At 39.8% G+C, this 21210-nt stretch overlaps 4 protein-coding genes across 8 annotated transcripts in view; all 4 read left to right on the top strand.

Moving 5' to 3' along the window:
* mid2 (midline 2) overlaps positions 1-8768 on the top strand; it is a 72033-nt gene extending 63265 nt beyond the window's left edge. For 3 of the 4 annotated variants that reach the window (XM_077610212.1, XM_077610213.1, XM_077610210.1), the window contains 2 exons: positions 1095-1302; positions 1614-2304. In XM_077610212.1, coding sequence (XP_077466338.1) covers positions 1095-1302; positions 1614-2046 — 641 coding nt within the window. In that variant the 3' untranslated portion in view covers positions 2047-2304. Of the gene's footprint in view, positions 1-1094; positions 1303-1613; positions 2305-7683 lie in introns of those variants that run through there. The other variant, XM_077610214.1, reaches the window with a different exon arrangement.
* LOC144081940 (uncharacterized) lies at positions 6124-6942 on the top strand. The gene is made up of 2 exons (XM_077608527.1): positions 6124-6529; positions 6608-6942. The coding sequence occupies exons 1-2, from the start codon at positions 6143-6145 to the stop codon at positions 6725-6727; spliced, it is 507 nt and encodes a 168-aa protein (XP_077464653.1). The 5' UTR covers positions 6124-6142; the 3' UTR covers positions 6728-6942.
* A 3727-nt stretch (positions 8769-12495) lies between the features above and the next one.
* pmt (phosphoethanolamine methyltransferase) lies at positions 12496-18708 on the top strand. 2 transcript variants are annotated; one of them, XM_077610471.1, is made up of 12 exons: positions 12496-12646; positions 13702-13873; positions 13981-14136; positions 14205-14341; positions 14411-14556; positions 14624-14812; positions 15484-15573; positions 15670-15759; positions 15835-15957; positions 16353-16484; positions 17934-18050; positions 18144-18708. In XM_077610471.1, exons 1-12 carry the CDS (start codon positions 12622-12624, stop codon positions 18252-18254), a joined length of 1488 nt encoding a protein of 495 aa, XP_077466597.1. In that variant the 5' UTR covers positions 12496-12621; the 3' UTR covers positions 18255-18708. The 2 variants fall into 2 exon arrangements, with proteins under 2 accessions (XP_077466597.1, XP_077466598.1); XM_077610472.1 differs by lacking the exon at positions 12496-12646 and adding an exon at positions 12757-12905.
* Positions 18709-19307: 599 nt separating this feature from the next.
* The window catches only part of f8 (coagulation factor VIII, procoagulant component), a 15361-nt gene continuing 13458 nt past the window's right edge, over positions 19308-21210 (top strand). Inside the window, exons 1-4 of the mRNA XM_077609896.1 lie at positions 19308-19515; positions 19613-19713; positions 20339-20461; positions 20912-21124. Of these exons, the coding sequence (XP_077466022.1) occupies positions 19367-19515; positions 19613-19713; positions 20339-20461; positions 20912-21124 (586 nt within the window). The 5' untranslated portion in view covers positions 19308-19366. The remainder of the gene's footprint in view (positions 19516-19612; positions 19714-20338; positions 20462-20911; positions 21125-21210) is intronic.

Below are 21210 nucleotides of genomic sequence, written 5' to 3'. Positions count from 1 at the left end.
CTGATTTTCCCCCTTTTAAATCAATAATTGTAATTTTTTAATCATTTTTTTCTGTTTTTAGTTCAAAAATCATTTTGTAAAATCTTAAAATATATTTAAAAAAGCAAAAATAAACATTGTTTTAGATCTATAAAAAACTGAATATTCAGGGTTTTTAATCCAGTTCTTTTAATCCATTTATATAAAAAAATCTAAATATTATATCTAAAATGGTCCGACCCACCTGAAATCAAGTTGACGTTAAAGCGGCCTGCGAACCAACCCGAGTCTGACACCCCCGACCTAGATTTTTGATTGTGTAATGTATATTTCAAAAGAAACAAAGCAGATCTAGGTTTTCTACAAACTGTTTTTAAATGGATTGGCATCTGTAAAGGGGCTTTGGGGGAATTTATTCATTTTAAGCAATTAGTATTTCCCATTTTGATGATTTTTTTAAGCACTAATAATTTATGGATCTTGATATTGGGTGAGCCTTAAACTTCTATAAAATTTCATGAGCCATAGGTATTGTCACATTTGTCTAAAATGACTATTAATGGCAAATAAAGCAACAATATTGAGCAGAAAGCTGGTTAAATTAAACAATAGGATTGTCTCTATGAAAAAAAATGTTTAAGATCTATAAAAAACTGAATATTCAGAGTTTTTAATCCTGTTCTTTTAATCCATTTATAAAAAAAATCTAAATTGCAATTTTTTCAATCCAATTTGTTATCTTTTGTGTTTTTAGTTCAAAGCGCATTTTGTAAGATCTAAAAATAAATATAGATATTTTCCGTTTTCCACTTTAATATTGAACATAATTAAAAAATATATTTTGTTTCCATTTGAAATGAAAAACATGATTAAAAGAAATTTTCCATTACTAAGAAAAAAAAGCTCAAATAAACATTGCTTTAGATCTATAAAAACTGACTATTCAGGGATTTTAATCCAGTTCTTTTAATCCATTTATTTAAAAAAATCTAAATATTATATCTAAAATGATCCGGCCCACATGAAATTAAGTTGACGTTAAAGCGGCCCGCGAACCAACCCGAGTCTGACACCCCTGTTCTATGTGGTGACGAATCCCTCTGTTCCATTTGCAGGTCAACCCTTCAAGTTGGATCCCAAAACGGCCCACAAGAAGCTCCGTCTGTCCAACGACTGCCTCACCATGGAGAAAGACGAGAGCTCCCTGAAGAAGAGTCACACTCCCGAACGCTTCGGCGGAACCGGCTCGTACGGGGCCGCCGGTAACGTCTTCATTGACAGCGGCTGTCACTACTGGGAGGTTCTACTGGGAGCATCCACGTGGTGAGCAGCGCACACCTTCGCAAACATGATTATGATAGCATCATATTACCCTTCAAGGGAGTTTGGCAAAGTGAAATATTTCTTCTGGGGCGAGAAGGGTTTAATCCAGCTTCCCACAGAGCAAGTGTACGCTTACCCGAATGATTTTCTTTGCACTAATTGGCTCTGAAGTATAGCACTTCCTGCAGGAAAGACCCAAAGGGCCCGCGTCTACCTTGTGTGTTTTCAGCAAACGCTAGCCGAGTGATGCACGTAATTACCGCTTTTAGGAGAGATAGCTCATCCATTCCAAAATGTGTTCGCCCCCGCAGGTACGCCATCGGCGTGGCTTACAAATCGGCCCCTAAAAACGAATGGAGCGGCAAAAACTCGTCGTCGTGGGTGTTCTCGCGCTGCAACAACAACTTTATGGTGCGCCACGACGGCAAGGATATGCTGGTGGAGGCCAGCCTGCAGTTGAGGCGCCTGGGCGTCCTGCTGGACTACGACAACAACACGCTGTCCTTCTACGACGCCATGAACTCCCATCACATTCACACCTTCGAAGTCTCCTTCCTCCTGCCCGTCGTACCCACGTTCATGATCTGGAACAAATCGGTCATGATCCTCTCGGGGCTTCCAGTGCCAGATTTTGTGGAGGGCACGTCTCTGGACCACCAGGAGCATCAACAACAGCAGCAGCATCAGATGGGCCTCTGCCGACAAGAGTCGCCCTACTTGACCGGGATGAAGACCTGCCACTGAAGAGACAGTAAGGCCCGTCCTTCTCCTTCTCGGTGACCTGTCAGTCAATCAATAGAATGAAATTACTTTCTACTGTATGTAGAATGCGTACAAATATGCATTTCTTTCTGGAAAAAAATAGCAGTCTTGTCTCAAACCGATTGCGCAAAGGGCCGCAGTGGGTCTCGGTCATTGTTCTAACAGATCATGTGACGACAGTTTGGCCAATGAATCGTCTTCTAAAATACGTACCGTATTTTCGGTACTCGGACGTTTGGTCGCCGGACGTTTGGTTGCCGGACGTTTGGTTGCCGGACGTTTGGTCGCCGGACGTTTGGTCGCCGGACGTTTGGTCGCCAGACGTTTGGTCGCCGGACGTTTGGTTGCCCGGACGTTTGGTCGCCAGACGTTTGACAACTTGACAGAGAGTTTACTGTTGAAAGCAGCTCTCAAAATTATATTCATGAGAGAGAGAGTTTAATATCTAAATATCTACATATCTACTGTTGAAACCAGCTCTCAAAATTATATTCATGAGAGAGAGAGTTTAATATCTAAATATCTACATATCTACTGTTGAAACCAGCTCTCAAAATTATATTCACCCGAGCGACCAAACGTCTGGGCGACCAAACGTCTGGGCGACCAAACGTCTGGGCGACCAAACGTCTGGGCGACCAAACGTCCGGGCGACCAAACGTCTGGGCGACCAAACGTCCGGGCAACCAAACGTCCGGTCACGGTATTTTCTTGCATTTATGCCGTATTTGTAGCTAAAAAAAAACACATTTTGCATAAAAGGTGAAAAAAAAACTTGGTCACCTTACTGTGACTATTACATTGCTCGCTCAGGGCGTCGCCATCTTACCGTAGTTAAACCTGCTCTGATTGGCCAGACACGAGTAGCCTTGAAACATGTGTTCGTAGTGTTTACCATACTGCTCACGTGACTTCTTTTGATTTTTATTTACATTATTATTACAGTAATATGAGCCTTCGAAAGAATGGAGATATTTTGACATTAAAAGCAATATGGCCCCCACAACATCTTAAACGCCTGGTAAGAAAGTTGAAATTTCTGTCATTAAAAAGCATTGAGTTCTCGTCAAGAGAATTCAAATTGAATCATTTGATATTTTGCATTTACAAAGACAGGCATATTAACTTCCTTATGATTTTGACCCAAATAATGTGCAATCAGGCAAACGATCCTTTCGATTCATATAGTATCTCGGAAATACCACGTGCGATCATTTTTCTTAAGATTTTCCCTTCAAAGTAACACATTTGTACTCCCAATTAAAACCATGAATATGGAGGTGAAAATTGTGAATCAGGGGGCGTCTTACACAAGAGAAATTCTAAAATTCAACGGTTTTAAGGGTACGGCTTATACGCAGATGCGGCTAATATGCGAGAAAATACAGTAAGTAGCCCCGGACTGCCGTCAACTAATTACATCCACGAAAGGTGTCTTCTTGTCGAGTTTGAATGAAAACCCGCCCCCGCCGCGGCCCTTTGAGGACCGGTTTGAGAACTTTAACGTTTCTTTAATGACCCGTCAAAGGTTAGAAAGATGACATTTACTTCCCAAACTCGGTCAGTACGTTTACATGGCATTTCAGAATGTTTTGTGTCCAAATTGCTGCAAGGTTTTTTGCACAATTGCGAGTTTTTGTACTCGGTGGTGATTTTTCTTCATCGCTGGCATTAGAATCTGTTGTCTTAAATTGTTTGTTGTTTTGTGTTACATCAATGTGATTTTTGACATTTTGACACATTGTCCATAGGAATCGCAATCCATCTTGAATCAATAGCTTTTTTCCATTGCCAGTGATTCACTGGTTTTGAGTTGACATTTTAAAACAACAGATCTGAAGACCTTTGTAGTAGTTTAGGATGTAATAGCAGCACATGTAAGCGGACTGACTGAGGAAAAGGGTCTTCAAAAAGCGGACATCTTTTCTTGACCTTTCATGGTCTTGATTCTCTTCTCCAAACGAGAGCAAGAGTTTCCATATATAAAACTGGGGTTGATAAAAAAAAAAAAGCAAAATGTTGTATTATAACCTACACACAGGAAGAAAAATCCCCCCAAATATCACTGATTTGTGTTTTTCTCCCTATCTACTACTGTAAATGACTTTACGACAACCAGCTTGGAACTGACCAACTTTGCATTACTACGTGACAATTGATCCTGTATCATAAGAGTTCTATTGAAAATACAAAGATGTTATTTATGACAGAAGTTTAATTTTATGATGAATGCTACCAACTCCACAAAAACCTACTTAACAAAACAACTCTCATCAATAGTGAAACTAATTGACTGCCCTCCTCATTGCTACTTCCCAAAGGCATTAAAAGCTGTGGTTTATATCACGTAAAATGTTGATTTTTAAAAAGTTGTCTTCCGTATTGGGAAAGAGGCGGATTTTAACACGTTAACTGTCATGTCATGGCATGATTGTGATTTACTGTCAGGTGTCCACGAAGACTCATTTTCATTTTGTTAGGGCTTGCCCTGTTGTGAAAATGCATGATAACACTGTACAGCCCATGTTGCTTCATCGGGTCATTTCAATACCGAGTACTACAGTTTTACAAATGCTGACTCACCTGCACATTTGCTCTCAAAGCACTTAAGTCATCTACTTCCACCCATTCAGATCCAAATACTCCACAACGTTACTGAGATCATCTTTTCAAAAAAAAAAAAATTTAAAAAGTGCCAATATATTCAATAGTTGACCTTCAAATTCTAACTGACATAACTTAGTTCAAAAGTCCAATTGCTACCTTCAAATTGTGAGATTTTTCACTGGAGTACGTGCATTGGAATTTAGTAGGAAACTCAAATTACAATTTTTAAAGCATTAACAAGCTTAACAAACCTTTGTGAGGACAAGTAATTCAGAAAAATGATTTAATTCTATTGTTTTATCATGGCTAATGAAAACAACACTCCAACATAATAAGGAATGAGTATTATGGGTACTACTACTACTCTTCACTGTATTCTTGTATTCTTCGTATAGGTAGTTTTCTCCTAGAAATGCAAATACGAGAAATAAAAGTTTTAAACATGATATGAAATGATATATACAGGGATTTTTTTTTTGGTTAAATCCCATTTGTACTGTTATATTTAGCACCAAAGCCTACTAAATTCTCATGAAAAGGACTATTGAAATCACAATGTAAAAAAAATACATGCAGTACTATTTGGTATTGTAAGGTTGTTTCCAAATATCAGCCTTCTTGTCACTCACAAGCGCCATGTTGAATTGTGATAGATTCTGACAATCAAATCATCTGCGTAATTGTACGTGTCCGATCTGCATGATTTTGTAACCTTTTTTGCAGGTCCGGGACTTTCTCTCATTACACTGGGGTTGCTTGGATTTTGCTTTTAAAGCCATTGCAAGAAAGAAAGAAAAAAAATGTTAGCACAACATCCATCGTGATGCATTTGAAAATAGTTTGCAGTGCTATTTCCTTTCTTTGGGTCGATACAATGAAAAATATCGCAAATGATTTCCAGTAGCAACCGACCCCCTGCAGTGAAGTGTAAATCCTTAGAGACAATTCAATAGATTCTCCTTCCTTTGCTTTTGTGTGACACGGAAAGCCGTTCCTTTTTTTTTTGTTTTTTACAACTCAGAAGAAACACTTTTCATCTCCTGTCGGCGTTTTAATCAACGGAATTAAATGCTGTCCAGGAAGTAACAAAGTAATCACAGGAGGGGGATAATATATTTACAATATATACGGTTGTATATTATACACTATCTACAAACAAATGTTACGTGAATTCAAGTCCAAATAAAAGTTTGAGTCCAAAAATAACGCTATTTTTCTTTACTGTATTGACTTCATTGACTACCTTGCCACCATGGCATCCCTCTTTGATGACGTCATGAAATTTGTCTATGTATCGGAGTGTTTAGTGATGTCATCATAGCCAAATATGACAGCCATATGACACTACAGGCAACACCGGGCCCAAAAAAATGCTGAGCTCGGGTCCTTGAAACCGCAAACCCGGTCTGGCAAATTTGGTGGTTTTTGGCTGGACAAGATGGAAGCGAAAAACAATAAAAAAGCAGACAAGATGAATATGAAGACGGTTTTCAGGCAGTCGTACATCCCGCTCAGTGGAGAGTGTCAATCCCAATGGCTGGACAAAGGGCAAAACATGGCCACCTACCTAAAATGCTTGGAGTTGGATTACCGAAAACTGTTAATGGAAAACTGCGAAATCCGCAAACGCATGGAGAGCAACGAGAAGATCTTTTTTAAGACCAAGGCCGAGCTGTTGAAAACCAACGTGGAGCTGGAGAAGTTGCGACTTTTCAAAGATCGCCTCACCTTTGAAATGACAGCCAAACAGTCTCGCTGGAATCGAGACAAATACAAGCTGCTCAAAGAGAGAGAAGCTCTGCTCACTGAAATGAGTCAAATGGTGGAGGACTTCAAGCACTTGGCTTTCAAGTACATGGTAAGATCTCGCCGCTTGATACTTTGAACAATCTTCAAAACCTGATTGATTGATTGATCCAGTCTCTTCTGTTCTCAGGAGCTTGTGGTCAGAACCTTAGACGATGGAAATCTGCCCAAGCTCAAAGAGAAGAAAGTCAGGACCGAGTGCTTCTTCGGAAGGCTGATTAACTGTTTTATTTCCAAAACAAATGATTAAGCACGAAGCATTGCGTTTCTCTCCACTTGTGGAGACTTAAGCAAATAACATCAAGCAAATGTGGCCTTGGGATCGCCCACATTCGGACCCGTGCTACACCAAACGGATAAAAGAAAAGTCCAAACGTAGCGAAAGGAAATGAAAAATGGATCTGTAAGACCCTCTGTCCTTTTCCCGTGAGGTCAATGGACGGTTTGCGAAATCACTGACGACGGATCGAGTCAAAATGATTCCTTCCCGACTTTGCTTTTGCAGTCCTGGCTTTTGGTACACGGTCGATTGGTCGCCGGTCTTTTGGTCGCCGATCTTTTGGTCGCCCGGAAGGTTATTGATAATTACCATTTAAATTGTTGCTCAAATTCCCTATATACGAACTGCGAATGACTATTTAGTCATACTTAATGCCCTAGTAATGATTAGGCTAAAGAAAAGCTCCAAATTTCCCGGACTTTTATTGTTTTTTGTTGGAGAACTTGTTAAGACCCTGACTGACGTAGCTTCTAAAAGGGACATACAAACTCTTATAGACTCACACGTCGGTTTAGTGAAACTGCTCATGGCCATTGTTGGCTTTTTTTGATGGGTAGACCGTGTTGTTTTACTTTGTTTTGTCGCCGGTCTTTTGGTCGCCCGCTGTCTCGGTCAGGGCGACCAAAAGACCGCGAACAAAAGACCGGCGACCAAAAGACCGGCGACCAATTGACCGCACACGCTGGCTTTTACACTTTTGTGCACAGTCGCACTTGAATAATAAAAAAAGCAAACTGTTCCCACAAAGCTGGGAACTAGGATGCGTCAACGCCACTTTGTCCAGACCGTAAAAGTATATCACCAAACATAAAGGAGGTCAAAATGATGGAAGCCATCGTCAAATTATGTTTACCAGTAACCGTGTTTATTCTATTCCTTCCTGTGTTTTTTTTTCCCCCTCCCGCCTCCATCTTTTTTTTTTTCAGGAAGACTCAAGTGGGAGGAGACCATGTTCTCCTCAGGCTGCTTCACATCAATGCACCCCCGCGTCTACCTTTCATGTCCTATAAATAGCCAATGCGCCCAATTGTTATCACCCAAAAAAGGCAGTTTGTGATTCTTCCTGCCTGTTTGCTGCATTTCTAGGTGCACGCATGAAATTTCTTCCGTGGATGGACAAGTTGTTTATCCTGTAGGAGGTGATTTGAAAATGAAAATGAAAGGAAAGGTCAACAGAAAGCAGGCGGTTTTGTGTGTACTCAGAAATGAGAATTTTTATTTTTCATATTTTTGGTCCGTCACTCCCAATTTATACTTTAACGCTTTCGTCATTGGCAGAAATGTTTCTAAGTCTGGTGGGAGAATTGTTGGGTAAAAAGAAAATGACATGATGGTCCATTTTTTTGTTCTTTAAATGAAACATGAATTCACGCTAAAGTTAAGTTAATAAAACTGTTTCAAAAAAAGATGGGATTCAAACTAAATGTTTTGTTTTGATACTATTTTGTCAAAAATAATTTGAGCAGTTTTACGGTCAAACCAAGCTGGTATAAAATTATTTTTATGGAATTACGCCCTCATAACTTCAAGTTTTTGGGCAATTTAGTTTTTTTTTTGTCATCTCCATGCCAGATCTTTAAAGCTATTTAAAAGGGAATTTCTTCATCAAATGTATTTAAATCACTTTGAAGAAAAATATGACGGTACAGTTTGTTAATTTTGGCCGTCAACCTTCCCAATTAAAACACAATTCGACCCGTATCCCCATCAATGGCAGCCGATGAATTCATGTTTCTCGAGTTCAACTTCTAAATACTTTCCAAGTAAAGGTCAAAGTGCAGAAATGATCATCCATCACCACCTCTTATATTGCCACACAGACTATGATCTCCGCATCCTGGTTTTCACAATGCATCCAAATATTTTCCAGAAACAGGCTCTCTGTGCAACATCCTCTATGGCAGCAGATGTGCAAACTATTCTGAGCTTTCCAAGTCCCTGCAGAGCAAAAGTTCAAGATGTTAAATGGCGTTTAGGTTCTGTCAGACCCCAGCTTCCTCTCTTCTAAATGTTTCTATTCATGTTGCCCTTGGTTTGAAGTCACCTTGGCATCTTTGACCTTTCCCCGTGCATTAGGAAGGAAAATGCACACAAGAACACCCACTCAAACTAGGAATTTTCCATATAACATATCTGTCAACCTCAGCTAATTTCTCCCCTTATTAATGATTGCAATTCCCCTTATTAAGTGACTTTAAAAAAACATACAAATGCTATCCGGCACACTCAAATAGGGCGCACGTAAATGTCTAAAATTTTCTCCAAAGTGGACGGCTTTCTGACGCGCTATATTTAAATAGTGAAAAGGCGGATGTGTGAAATGGTAATGCGCATATCAGGTTTAAAACATGACAATATTAGCAATCGGCGATGACAATCCGGATTAGAGTCGAAATGGGTAAAACGAGATCAGTTTTAAAAAAAAACCTACTTGAAAAAAAATCCCGTACCAAAGTTGTTATACGGCGTACACAATTGAAAATTTATAAAAGACGTGGAAAATGTATGAGTTGACAGGTATGATATAAAACTAAAGAAACTTTCACACAAGCAGGGGTATTGATTGCAGAGGACGTTTTACTTCCCGAGTCGTACTTGTTAAGGCAAAAATATAAAAGCAAAGTCAATTTATGTCAAAGTCAAATTTTGAAGGGGCCGCATAGACTGTTGTGTCTGCTTAAATCTACTTGTTGGTGTCTTAAATAATAATGAAAGCAGACTTTGGCCCACACGCAAGACAAATTGCGTGTTTCCCCCCCGGCCAAGTAGTCAGGAGACCGTTGTGTACCTACTCTAAACACAAAAGATAAAGGTCACCCTTGAGTTTAATGAGCTAAATGTAATAACAGCAAGCCAAAACATGTCTTTGTATTTTTTCTAAACTCAATTAAGCAGTTCTAAATTGGCTTTTCTATGGGGAAGATGGCGATGGCAATATGTCAAAGCAACCCGCGTCTCTGGTGTGGATAAGCGGTTCAGAAAATGAAGAACCATGGAGTAGCTCACATTCGTCGTCGAAACGAGATGTCACGTGACCCATCGACACGTTATTGTTATTATGAGCCATCATTTGCCTCTAACCAATTGCAATGACTCATGTCTAAGCTGTCGTGGAGGGAGAATTATGCTCGCATGATGGCTTTAAAGGTCGTGTTTAGTGTGCATTTAAATAAAGCTCTGCGCTCCTCAGCTTAATTTCTAGCAAACTTGGTGACAGCTCTATTTTTTTTAAGTATTTTCAGGGAGATTTGCTTTTTTAACAAAAGTAAGACACAGGCAGATGTCGGAATGTCTTAGCACACCGTGGCAGACATGTTGCATGCTTAGCACATCTTCGAAAGTTCTATTCCAGGTGGGTCCTCATTGTGTAGAGAACATGTATCAAAGTGGTGGCCCGTGGGCCAAATATGGCCCGCCGCATCATTTTGTGTGGCCCGGAAAGTAAATCATGAGTGCCGACTTTCTGTTTTAGGATCAAATTAAAATGAAGAGTATAGATGTATATTAAGTTTCCTGATTTTCCCCCTTTTAAATCAATAATTGTATTTTTTAATCATTTTGTTCTGCGTTTTTAGTTCGGAAATCATTTTGTAGAATCTAAAAAATATATTTAAAAAGCTCAAATAAACATTGTTTTAGATCTATAAAAAACTGAATATTCAGGGCTTTTAATTCAGTTCTTTTAATACATTTATAAAAAAAAAATCTAAATATTACATCTAAAATGGTCCGGCCCATGTGAAATCAAGTTGACGTTAAAGCGGCCCGCGAACCAACCCGAGTCTGACACCCTTGCTGTAGAGTTTGCATGTTTGGGTTTGTGTGGGTTTTCTCCGGGTACTCCCTTTTCCTCCGTAGGCCATTTGAACACTATAAATTGCCCCTAGCCATGATTGGTTGTCCTTTGTCTCTGCGTGCCCTGCTATTGGCTGCCCATCGATTCATGTGTCCTCCGCCTGGTGCCCTTAGTTAGCTGAGATCAGCTCCAGCACCCCCCACGAGCCTTGTTCAGATAAGCGGTTCAGAAAATGAATGAATTTTTCTACATGAGGTGTAAAGTTGGCCGGGAACTCTTGGAAAAAAATAAGCAAGATGGAACCTTTGCCACCTAATAACCAACCAACCAGAAGACATCATCTTGTAAGTAAGTACTAAGTATAAACTATAAGGATTATTGCTCACTCATCCTTCTCCCCATTCAATTTGTGCGCAAGCGAGTGTGATCCGGGTCATTTGCTTCGTCAAACGTCTTTGCCATCCATATTTTATTATATTTCGTCGCCTGCCGCTGTTCTACTTTGCACTTTTGCTACTTTCCATGACCTCCGGAACACCAGGACCTCGGATTGCAGGCCTGGAGCGTGCGAGACGGAGGGGCGTCAGATGTTAGCGACGTTCCAGGTGAATGGAAGGTAAGTAAAGTCACCTCGGGGAAACAGATCCAACACACGATAGAGAGACGCAAATAATGAATTCTGGTTTATGCCGTCAGTCAGACTCGGGGCCCTTTCATCCTTATCTGATTGGTGCAAGCTTTTATCCTAAACTCCGTCTGCAGGTGGCACACCAAGTTGTACACGGTTTACTCTTGCACCCCAATTTCTTTTAGCATTAGAATTTGTTGTAGCTACTTATTATTATTTATTGATTATTTATTTGTGCACTTCGTGGGGAAGCTTTAAATCTAATTATACAATTCTATAATGACAACAAAATCATTTAATTTAATTTTGCCCTGCGACAGCAGTGTTAATTTTTAATCAATCATGTGAATTTATGAACATATCCATCATTACTTTAATTTGTGGCAATTTGATATACAGTATCAGATAAAAAAAATATGTAAAGATGCTTATATAGTTTCACCTTTAGTAGTGTATTGTGTGGGTTTATGAATAACTGCTGCCATCTAGTGGAATTAATACCGATTTGTCAAAGAATGAAAACGGTTGATAAAATGGTCAACTGGTTTTGTCAGAATTGCTAATATTATCAATTAAATCCATTTGATTAGACATGACAAAAGTGGGTAAAGCATGTAAATTTAAGTTCAAGGTGAAGGGAAAATAAATGTTAATATATTCATCCAACAGCGACCTCATTTTGTTTAATCATAATAATAATGTACAGCCTTTTACTTACAGGGTGTCTCAAATATAACCTTTGTATTCCACATTTTTCAGGTGACTTTGTTACAAATACAAAATTACAATAGCTTGCATTTGTTGTTGAATGTACATAGAATATTTTCTTAAGAAATGTGTCACATGAACTTTCCCCACCAGGAATTAAATGATTGACTATAGTGAAGATAACATTAGAACGCTTCCCTGAACTGAAATATTATCAATCAATTATTTGAACAATGGTTATACATCAGCTTATATAAGGAGATGTTTTGTTGTTTATGTTCTTTTTACTTGAACTATTTTCCCAGTTATCTCATTGACCTATAATGTGTGTCATGGACTTTGCACTAGAACCGTAAAAAAATGGCACAATCTGTTGGCCCCCCGATTCCCCCCCAAAAGTTCCGCCCCTGGCCATAAATGAAGCCAATGATAATTTATCTTGAAAAGATGTATAGTCCCACAAGGGTTAACAGTGTTGATGGGGGGGGGCGGGGGGGGGGGGGGCACAATGTATTTTAACAATGGAGTTGACGTCAAAAGTACATTTTGTCATTATTTGGGAATTTCCTGACGTCAATTGCTCTCTTCCGCCTAACTCGTGTAAAACGATGATGCAATCTTGCGTCATAAGCTCGTACCACGGTGCCATCCCAGCGTGTCAGCAGAAAATAATTTTAAAAAAGGAAAAAAAGGCGATCATTTGTCGTTTTCCAGGCGAGACTGGCTGATTGGATGTTTTGGGGGGGATCGTCTTCACGTAAGTCATCCTATTGCTTTTCCTCGTCCTTGCCATAGGCGCTCTTAGACGGCTTTTTAGGATGTCGTGGTAGTCCATGATACGATTTTTTACCAATCCCTCATTGGATCTCTCACTCACGCCCACGCTTAAACCAGATTGGTCAAATTCTAGTGGTCAGGTTCATTCACATCATGAGCGCTGATTCTATAAATTACAAGGTGAGGATCCATAAACTGGTTAGTTGGAGGACTCCCAGAAAAGAACAATATGGAGAACGGTATGTGGGAGGATTTTTTTTATTAAAAAATGTAAATAAAATAAAAAAGATGCTGCTCCAAGTTGCATCTGACCTGCTTGGACTATCATATGTTCTTTTGACAGTAGGTTCTATATTATGTATTTTTTCTAGTGTCTGCTAGAGGCTTTAAAAGCACTTGGAGAGAAAAAAAACTCTTAGTTAATGGGAAGTATTTTACCTGAGGGCATTGAGTAAAAACACCTGTCTCGCAGTTCTTGTGTCAATCTTGTAAAGCAGGGGTAGGGAACCTATGGCTCGGGAGCCATATGTGGCTCTTTTGATGGGTGTATATGGCTCTACACTAACCTGTGTGGTAAAATACGGGAACCTCTGGTGAGAGACCTAAGTCCCTAACGCACCAATGGGAGCGTCACGCCGGCACTGTGGCGCCGACACTATTTCTAGCGCCTTTTTAATCATAAATTTTCTTCATTAGGCTCTTCTGTATGCATACTCATTGATTAGCAACAGTGAAAAAATGTTCTCAAAAGAATTCAGATACTTTTTTTTACTTTCAAAGTGGTGAAATTATTAAAAAATGCACACATTTTCATGTATTTTTACTTATAATTCTTAGTATGGTTCTCAAAGAATAATGTTTGAAAAATTGAATTGTGTATGGCTCTCCTCGTCAAAAAGGTCGCCGATCCCGGTTGTAAAGTTTTGTATTTTACACGTATTCTTTCTGTGAAGATTTTCTGAAATTGGACTGAAAATTTAAGTGTTTTGATTTGAAGAAAGTGCATTTTTAACACTAGAACTTTTAACACTGCAGTCCGTAGCACCATGATGGAGTTTTGGAAGGAGCACTCCAGGGAGGCCACGGTGCAGGAGATGATGCTGGACTCGCACGCCATTCAGCTGACTCGACAGGAACTGCCTGAGATCATGTCTATGCTGCCCAGTCTGGCCGGATGTCGAGTGCTGGAACTGGGGGCCGGCATTGGGTCAGTTCCAAATGAGCTTTAGTCTTTGGCAAATCAACCGACCACGTTCCCAAAACCTTCTCATCCACGAGATACGGGACTCATACTACATTCATTCAATCCAACAGTCGCTACACCGGTCATCTGCTGAAACAGGCCAGCCACGTGACCGCCGTGGATTTCATGGAGAGCTTCGTGGAGAAGAACAAGCAGGAGAACGGACACCACAAGAACGTGACTTTCCTCCAAGCGGACGTCACCAAGCTAAAATTCCCCCCAAACAGGTGCATCCAAATTCACGAGCTTTATGTTTTAACATTGTCGTCATGGTTCTTCTCCTTTTTCTCTTCAGTATGGACTTCATCTTCTCCAACTGGCTGCTGATGTATCTCAGTGACCAGGAGCTGATTTTTCTATTAAAGGAAATGTTGAGGTGGTTGCGGCCCGGTGGATCGCTCTTCTTCAGAGAATCGTGCAACTACCGATCGGGTATCGAACGTGAATCCTGTTTAGGGATCCAATCCATGTATTCCACCTTATCATGATGCTCACTTTTAGGTGACTGCAAAAGGGATTTCAACCCGACATGTTACCGCACGGAAGCCCAGTACAACCACCTGACCACCTCCGTCCAAGTGGAGGACGAAAATGGGCAGTTTGGTTTCGACATTGTTCTCAGGAAGAGGGTCAAAACCTACATTGAGGTAGTATTTTTTTTAAATAAATCTTTTGACAATAGATTTTCAGGATGGGATATTTTTTTTCGCGCAGATGAAGAAGAATCCAAATCAGATCTGCTGGTTGTTAGAGAAGGTTTGGCGCTCTTCAAATGCAAAGGAGACGTTCGGCACCTTTCAGATGTTCCTGGACAACAAACAGTACACCAGACGAGGGATTCTGCGCTATGAGAAAATGTTCGGGGTGGGTTATGTCAGCACAGGCGGGCCCAACACCACCAAGGTCAGAACCGACAACGTTTATTGAAAAATTTCTGTTATTTGGCCCACGGAATGCACAAATAAGTGTTATTGTGGACAGATATATAACATCAACTGCATATTTTCAAGCCAATAGCCCTTAAAAAACAGTTCTTCTTTTTTAAAAATCCAAAAAATACAAGTTTGATCTCATTTAAGCAGCAAAATAAATGATGTACAGTAATCCCTCGAATATCGCAAAAAAATCGACATAAGAAGACAAAGGACTTGGACTAAAATTCCCATTTACCAGGTTTTTTTATTTATAGCTAGCTGAGAAGAACTATTTTCACTGAGTACAGTTTTTGAAGTAGATACATTTTTAAATATATACATTATATTTAGATATCAATACATTAGTCTTTTGACATGCTTATAGCTCTAATATTTAATAAATATACACTTTTTGATCATTTTACTTGTATTTCTGTATGGTGTGTAAACATGTATTGTGGTAGTTATAATAGGGGTGATCCTACTTTGCGGTTTTTCGTTTATCGTGGCCATATGTTGTCCACATTAAGCGCGATATTCGAGGGATTACTGTACTGTAGAATGTGCATGTGTGACTGATTTATGATTAGTCGATTGCTTATTGTTTACTAGTGCCCCTCTGTCATTACATTAGCAGTGATATTAACTGTCCACCAACAGGAATTTGTTGATCTGCTCAACCTGCAACCTGGCCAGAAGGTTCTGGATGTCGGCTGTGGTATCGGTGGAGGAGACTTTTACATGGCAAAGGTCCGAGCCGATCAAAATACACTTTGACTCTTGTTATCGCAATCTGAGTCAAATCTTATTTCTCGACATGTTACAGTTAGCATTGTTGTATTCCAGACATTCGGAGTGGAGGTGCTTGGGATGGATCTTTCGGAGAATATGGTGGACATTGCCATGGAGAGGGCGTTAGCTGAGAGGCTGCCGTTGGTGCGTTGAATGCATTACGTGGGTGGAATAAAGCTTTATTTAGCATAGAAATCATGGCCGATTGTTCTTACACAGGTTGAATTTGAAGTCGCCGATGCCACCAAGAGGACGTTCCCACAGGGTTCTTTTGACGTTATCTACAGTAGAGATACCATCCTTCACATCGCAGACAAACTGGCTCTCTTCAAATGTTTCTATGTAAGTGCTCATTCATTTTCGGAACGACTACTCATGCTGACAAGGGTTACAGGGGGGGTGGAGCCTAACCCAGCTGACTTAAGACACCTGAATCGGTTGGCCAACCAATTGCTGACTTCTTATTCATTACTCACGCATGTTCCGGTTATTCAGGTTTTGAGTTTTAATTGGTGGATTAACCGATATTCATTTCAACTTCCTCAAACCTTTGTATGCAATTGTGCACCTGCTAAATTTTACATTTAATCTTTTTTTTAACTTAAATTTTGGTTCTGGGGCTGACCAGAACATTTCGTTTGATTCATGAATTGAATTGTGTGCTACAAAGTCTTTGCATGTACCACTCAATGAAAGACATATTATTGTTCAAATAATAATATTATCTTGTTGTCTAGTCATGGTTAAAGCCTGGAGGCCAACTGCTTATCAGTGACTACTGTTGTGGGGAAAAGCCATGGACCCCCCAGTTCGAGGCTTATGTCGAACAGCGAGGCTACATTCTCTACACGCCGTCACAGTATGGAAAGGTAAGCGCACGCCACGGGCGTATTAGCCTATCGATTGGAAAATTAAACAAATAAAACTGTTGGGACGTCCCATAGCAGGAGATTTTTTTAAAAGGATTGCCTTCCTTATATTTAAAACTGGAGTTGCAAAGACCACCAATCATAAAAGTTTTAAAAAAGTGTATATTTTGGATTTTGACAACCAAAATGATTGCCCTGGAAGAGATACATACACAAGTTAAAGTGGCAAGAATGTATTCATTCAAAGTATACATATTATGATGTCAGTTGCATTAATGTCAATAGAAAATGAAAAACAGAAGCTACCAATGTGATAGAAGCACAGTGACTGTTTCTCCACTAGAGAGAGCACTTGAGCTATTTAACTGCTGTTAACCCATAGTTGTCAGGATTTTTTTACACATTAAAAAAGGGATTTTCTCTTTGATTCGAATAGGGAAATGTAATAAGTTAGCGGTGACAGAATGGCAATGTGTTCCATTTTCTTATTCTTATAATAATCTTGTAATAGCAACCTGCCTGCATGCCTTTTATCTGGGTATTTCAGGTTGTTGTTTTTTTCTCACGTCCCCAAAAAACATGCATGCTAGGATGATTGGACACCCCAAATTCTCCAAAAGTTGCCTCAAATTGTAACATTATATTTTGGAAAATGTCATTATTTTCAAAAATATGTCAAATTAGAATGATTCAAGAATTGTTCCAGTTCAAACCCCGAAAAAAATGGAAGGATTTCACCTTTTAATCATACTGGGTTATCTAAAAAAATAATAATAATAATTGGTTTAATACAGGGGTCGGGAACCTTTTTGACGAAGAGAGCCACAAACAATTCATATTTTCAAATGTTATTCCTTGTGAGCCATACTACGAATTTAAAAGTCAAAATACATACATGTAAATGAGTGCCTTTTCTTTTTTTTTTTTGTAATTTCACCACTTTTAAAGTGGAAAAAACTGAATATTTTTTAAAAGATTCTTATGCTGTTGCTAATCAATGAGAGGGTGCATTCCAGAAGAGTCTACTGCAACTAAAATGAAGATTAAAGCAAAAAAAATGAAGATTAAAGCAGTTCTAAATGTAATATCTCAGTTCTGTCAACAGCGATTTCCATATTTTAGCTCACAGGTTAGCAAAGAGCCAGATGCACCCATCAAAAGAGCCACCTGTGGCTCCCGAGCCATAGGTTCCCTACCCCTGGTTTAATACATTCGTTAAGCTCCGTAATTAACACAATTAAAACATCACATTAATGATCTTCCATCATTGTAATCCTGTCACAATGAAAAACTATATTTTTAACTCTTTCATCATCCTCGACATAGGTTATTAAACAGTACTTTGTCTCGGGAAATAATCTAATTTCTCCATAAGTCGCCTCCTGATTGTTACATTTGCAAGTAACCTCAACTCATCACGTTCTATCCATCCCGCGTCGGATTTTCTAGTTCCTCCAAGACGCCGGCTTCAGCCACGTTAAGGCAGATGATCGCACGGCCCAGTTCATTCAGGTCATTCAAGAAGAGCTGAAGAGAGCAGATCACATCAAGAGTGAATTTATCCAGGTGACCAAACTCTAAACCAATAAACAATCTAAACATAGTCCAAGTTTTTTTTTTTTTGCTAACAGCCCTTCTCACGTGCTTGTCTCAACGCAGGAATTCTCCGAAGAGGACTACAACGCCATTGTGAACGGCTGGAGCGAAAAACTTGAACGTTCGAGGAGTGGGGATCAACGATGGGGGCTCTTTCATGCCAGGAGGGATTGATTGAGCCACATCACATTTGAATAATAACTCAATAAACAAGTGGGTAGGATTTGCAGGAAGTAAAAAAAAAATGCTGCTTCCTGTATTTCAATGACACCTATCCAGTCATTTGTTGATGTATGATAGTATTGTGTTCAGTGTTGTTATTTTTGCAACTGGGAAACTGATTTTTTTTCAATTTTTAGATGGATTGTTAATGATATTGCAATTTATTGCATGATGAGATGCATATTCTAACCCTAGATATAACAGATATCTTAAGAAGCAGAGCCTTAGACACATTCCTTAGGAAAGTACTACAAATTGTGGCTAGATTTATTGCACTAAGATGAACTACACTTGAATTTCTGCTAAATTGGCACTGTTTTTTTCCTCTGAGCGATTCAATAACAATATTAATTATCATACATTTGACTTTTAGAGCACTTGTTCCTAATAAATTATCCAAGTGTTATTTCCTGTGCTTCTTTGAGGAGGGTTGCCAGGTTTGTTGTGTTTATATCTTCAATTTTCTCTCTTTTTTTAAGCTCTATCAGCAATATGGGCTAATTAAATTGAATTCTAAACATATTAAATTACAATAGCCATCAATGTCACACTCCGTGGTTCGGGGGTGTCGCAACTTTGGAAATTATTGCTCACAATAGTTGCAAGAGCCAACTTAAAAATCCCCCCACAATCATTTGTTTGGAATTGAGTAAAATAAGATTGCGGTTTTTAGAATGTATTCATTAATATTAGTATTTATTACATGATTATCACTCAATGCCTCCCTGATATTTACATATTCATCCATTCATTTTCCATCCCGCCTATCCTCGTAAGGGTCGTGGGGGTGCTGGAGCCTATGAGGACACCCTGAACACCTCAGGGCAATTAAGAATCCTCAATATTCTACATATATATATACAGTGATGTTAAGTATTTAAAACCCGTGAACTTGAGAGTGACAGCCACCACTCCCTCACACTAACACACACCCACCCACCCCCAAAAGACGTTGGTTCCTTTTGAGCTTCTCCTCCCACCCAGCGGATCCCTTTTAACGGACGCTCACAGCGTCTATGAGCTAGTTCTGTCTTTGTGCTCCATTACAGGTGCACGCATTGACCATGAGAGCGCCACTTTTGTCTCTCTGGCTGCTGCTCTTGGCTTTCCACCGCGCAGAGAGCGGCGTGGTGAGAGAACATTTCATTGCCGCCGTGGAGATTGGCTGGGACTACGTCCATGTGGGAGATGCTGACGCAACATCTGACCAAAGGTGAGGTTGGCCTGTTTATTTCACGTCTGCTCCAAGTTGCTTATTTATTCATTTATCGTACCCTGTTTTTTTTCTGTTTTTTTAACTTTGCATATAGCTTGCTGTCCAAAGATAGGGGTCACAAATATATTAAGGCGGTTTACAGGGAGTACACAGATGCTTCCTACACTGTCCTCAAACCGAGACCACCTTGGACAGGTACGTGGGAACAGACCAGCTGCTACAATAATAATGTAACAATAATGCTGATTGTCTTTAATGTTTCCATTTTTGTTCTTTTGGATTGTTTCCAAATGAATTCCTTTGGAGCTCTCCAATGGAATTGAATGGCTTTTATTGTCATGATACAATTGCAATGAGATTTTAAAGCAAGGGTGTCAGACTCGGGTTGGTTCGCGGGCCGCTTTAACGTCAACTTGATTTCACGTGGGCCGGACCATTTTAGATATATAATATTTAGATTTTTTTTAATAAATGGATTAAAAACCCTGAATATTCCGTTTTTTATAGATCTAAAACAATGATTATTCTAGCTTTTTATATATATTTTTAGATTGATTGACTGATTTTTGAACTAAAAACAGAAAAAAATGATTAAAAAATTACAATTGTTGATTTAAAAGGGGGAAAATCAGGAAATTTAATATACATCTATACTCTTCATTTTAATTTCATCCTAAAACAGAAAGTCGGCACTCATGATTTACTTTCCCGGGCCACACAAAATGATGCAGCGGGCCAGATTTGGCCCCCGGGCCACCACTTTGACACATGTTTTAAAGGTTCACCATTTTAGCATGGTTGTTGTGTTCTGTGCTCACAGGTATTCAAGGTCCAGTGATTGTGACACGGCCTTTTGAAAGGGTTGTTGTCCACTTCAAAAACATGGCATCGCAACCCTTCAGCATCAGCCCAGTGGGCATAACATACTGGAAGCAGTTTGAAGGTAATCTCAAAAAGAAGGACTCCTGTCTTTAAAACATTTGATTCTTACTTCATACCAGTTTTGTGGTCCAAAAGTTAACAATGGACCGAATCGAATTTCAGAACAAACTAACAGACAAAGCAAATGAATGCATTCACACATAATAAACATTGTCCCATCGTCACAGACATTTAAAAAAGTAAGCTTCATTTACAAGGCAAAATATGCCGTGCGACATCCCACGTTGGTCAGAGCATGATTCTCTCATCGCCAGAAGGTTCATCGCCTCCTCTGAGCGCGTGTCATTTCCTGAAAGCGGTTCATGTCTTCCTGTCACAGGATGAAATCCCACAATGCACTTTATCATTATCTGAAATGTTGTCGAAACCAGCGGCAGGAATGGGAACGCTTGAGCGAGATTGCCAGTTTGTTTTCATTTCTAATCTTCCGCCGTGGCCCGGCACCCCCCAGGAGCCGGCTACGAGGACTCCACGGGAGGCAAGGAGAAGGAGGACGACGCCGTCTTTCCCGGAAGATACCACAAGTACGTGTGGGACATCCGCGCCAATGACGGACCCACCGTCAACGACCCGGATTGTCTCACCTACTCCTACTCGTCCCAAGTGGACCCCGTCCGAGACCTCAACTCTGGCCTTATTGGTGCCCTCCTCATCTGCCAGTCAAGTCAGTGTGGGGAGGGGGGTTTTGCCTCTCATGTAACAAAAACAAACAACAACAAAAACATTTCTTTTCCTGTCGCTGTCAAGTAA

This window comes from Stigmatopora argus, chromosome 9, assembly GCF_051989625.1.
Source record: "Stigmatopora argus isolate UIUO_Sarg chromosome 9, RoL_Sarg_1.0, whole genome shotgun sequence".
Classification (NCBI taxonomy): Eukaryota; Metazoa; Chordata; class Actinopteri; order Syngnathiformes; family Syngnathidae; genus Stigmatopora; species Stigmatopora argus.
Note: the sequence above shows the minus strand (reverse complement) of the source record. Positions and strands in the feature narration are given on the sequence as shown.

Excerpts from the sequence above, each read along its gene's own strand:
- pmt (XM_077610471.1), top strand. The coding sequence starts at position 12,622 with ATGTTTTGGGGGGGATCGTCTTCAC. Across the intron at positions 14,137-14,204 it reads CTAAAATTCCCCCCAAACAG|TATGGACTTCATCTTCTCCA; the intron begins GTGCATCCAAAT and ends TTTTCTCTTCAG. Across the intron at positions 14,557-14,623 it reads GGGTCAAAACCTACATTGAG|ATGAAGAAGAATCCAAATCA; the intron begins GTAGTATTTTTT and ends TTTTTCGCGCAG.
- LOC144081940 (XM_077608527.1), top strand. The coding sequence starts at position 6,143 with ATGAATATGAAGACGGTTTTCAGGCAGTCGTACATCCCGCTCAGTGGA. Across the intron at positions 6,530-6,607 it reads ACTTGGCTTTCAAGTACATG|GAGCTTGTGGTCAGAACCTT; the intron begins GTAAGATCTCGC and ends TTCTGTTCTCAG.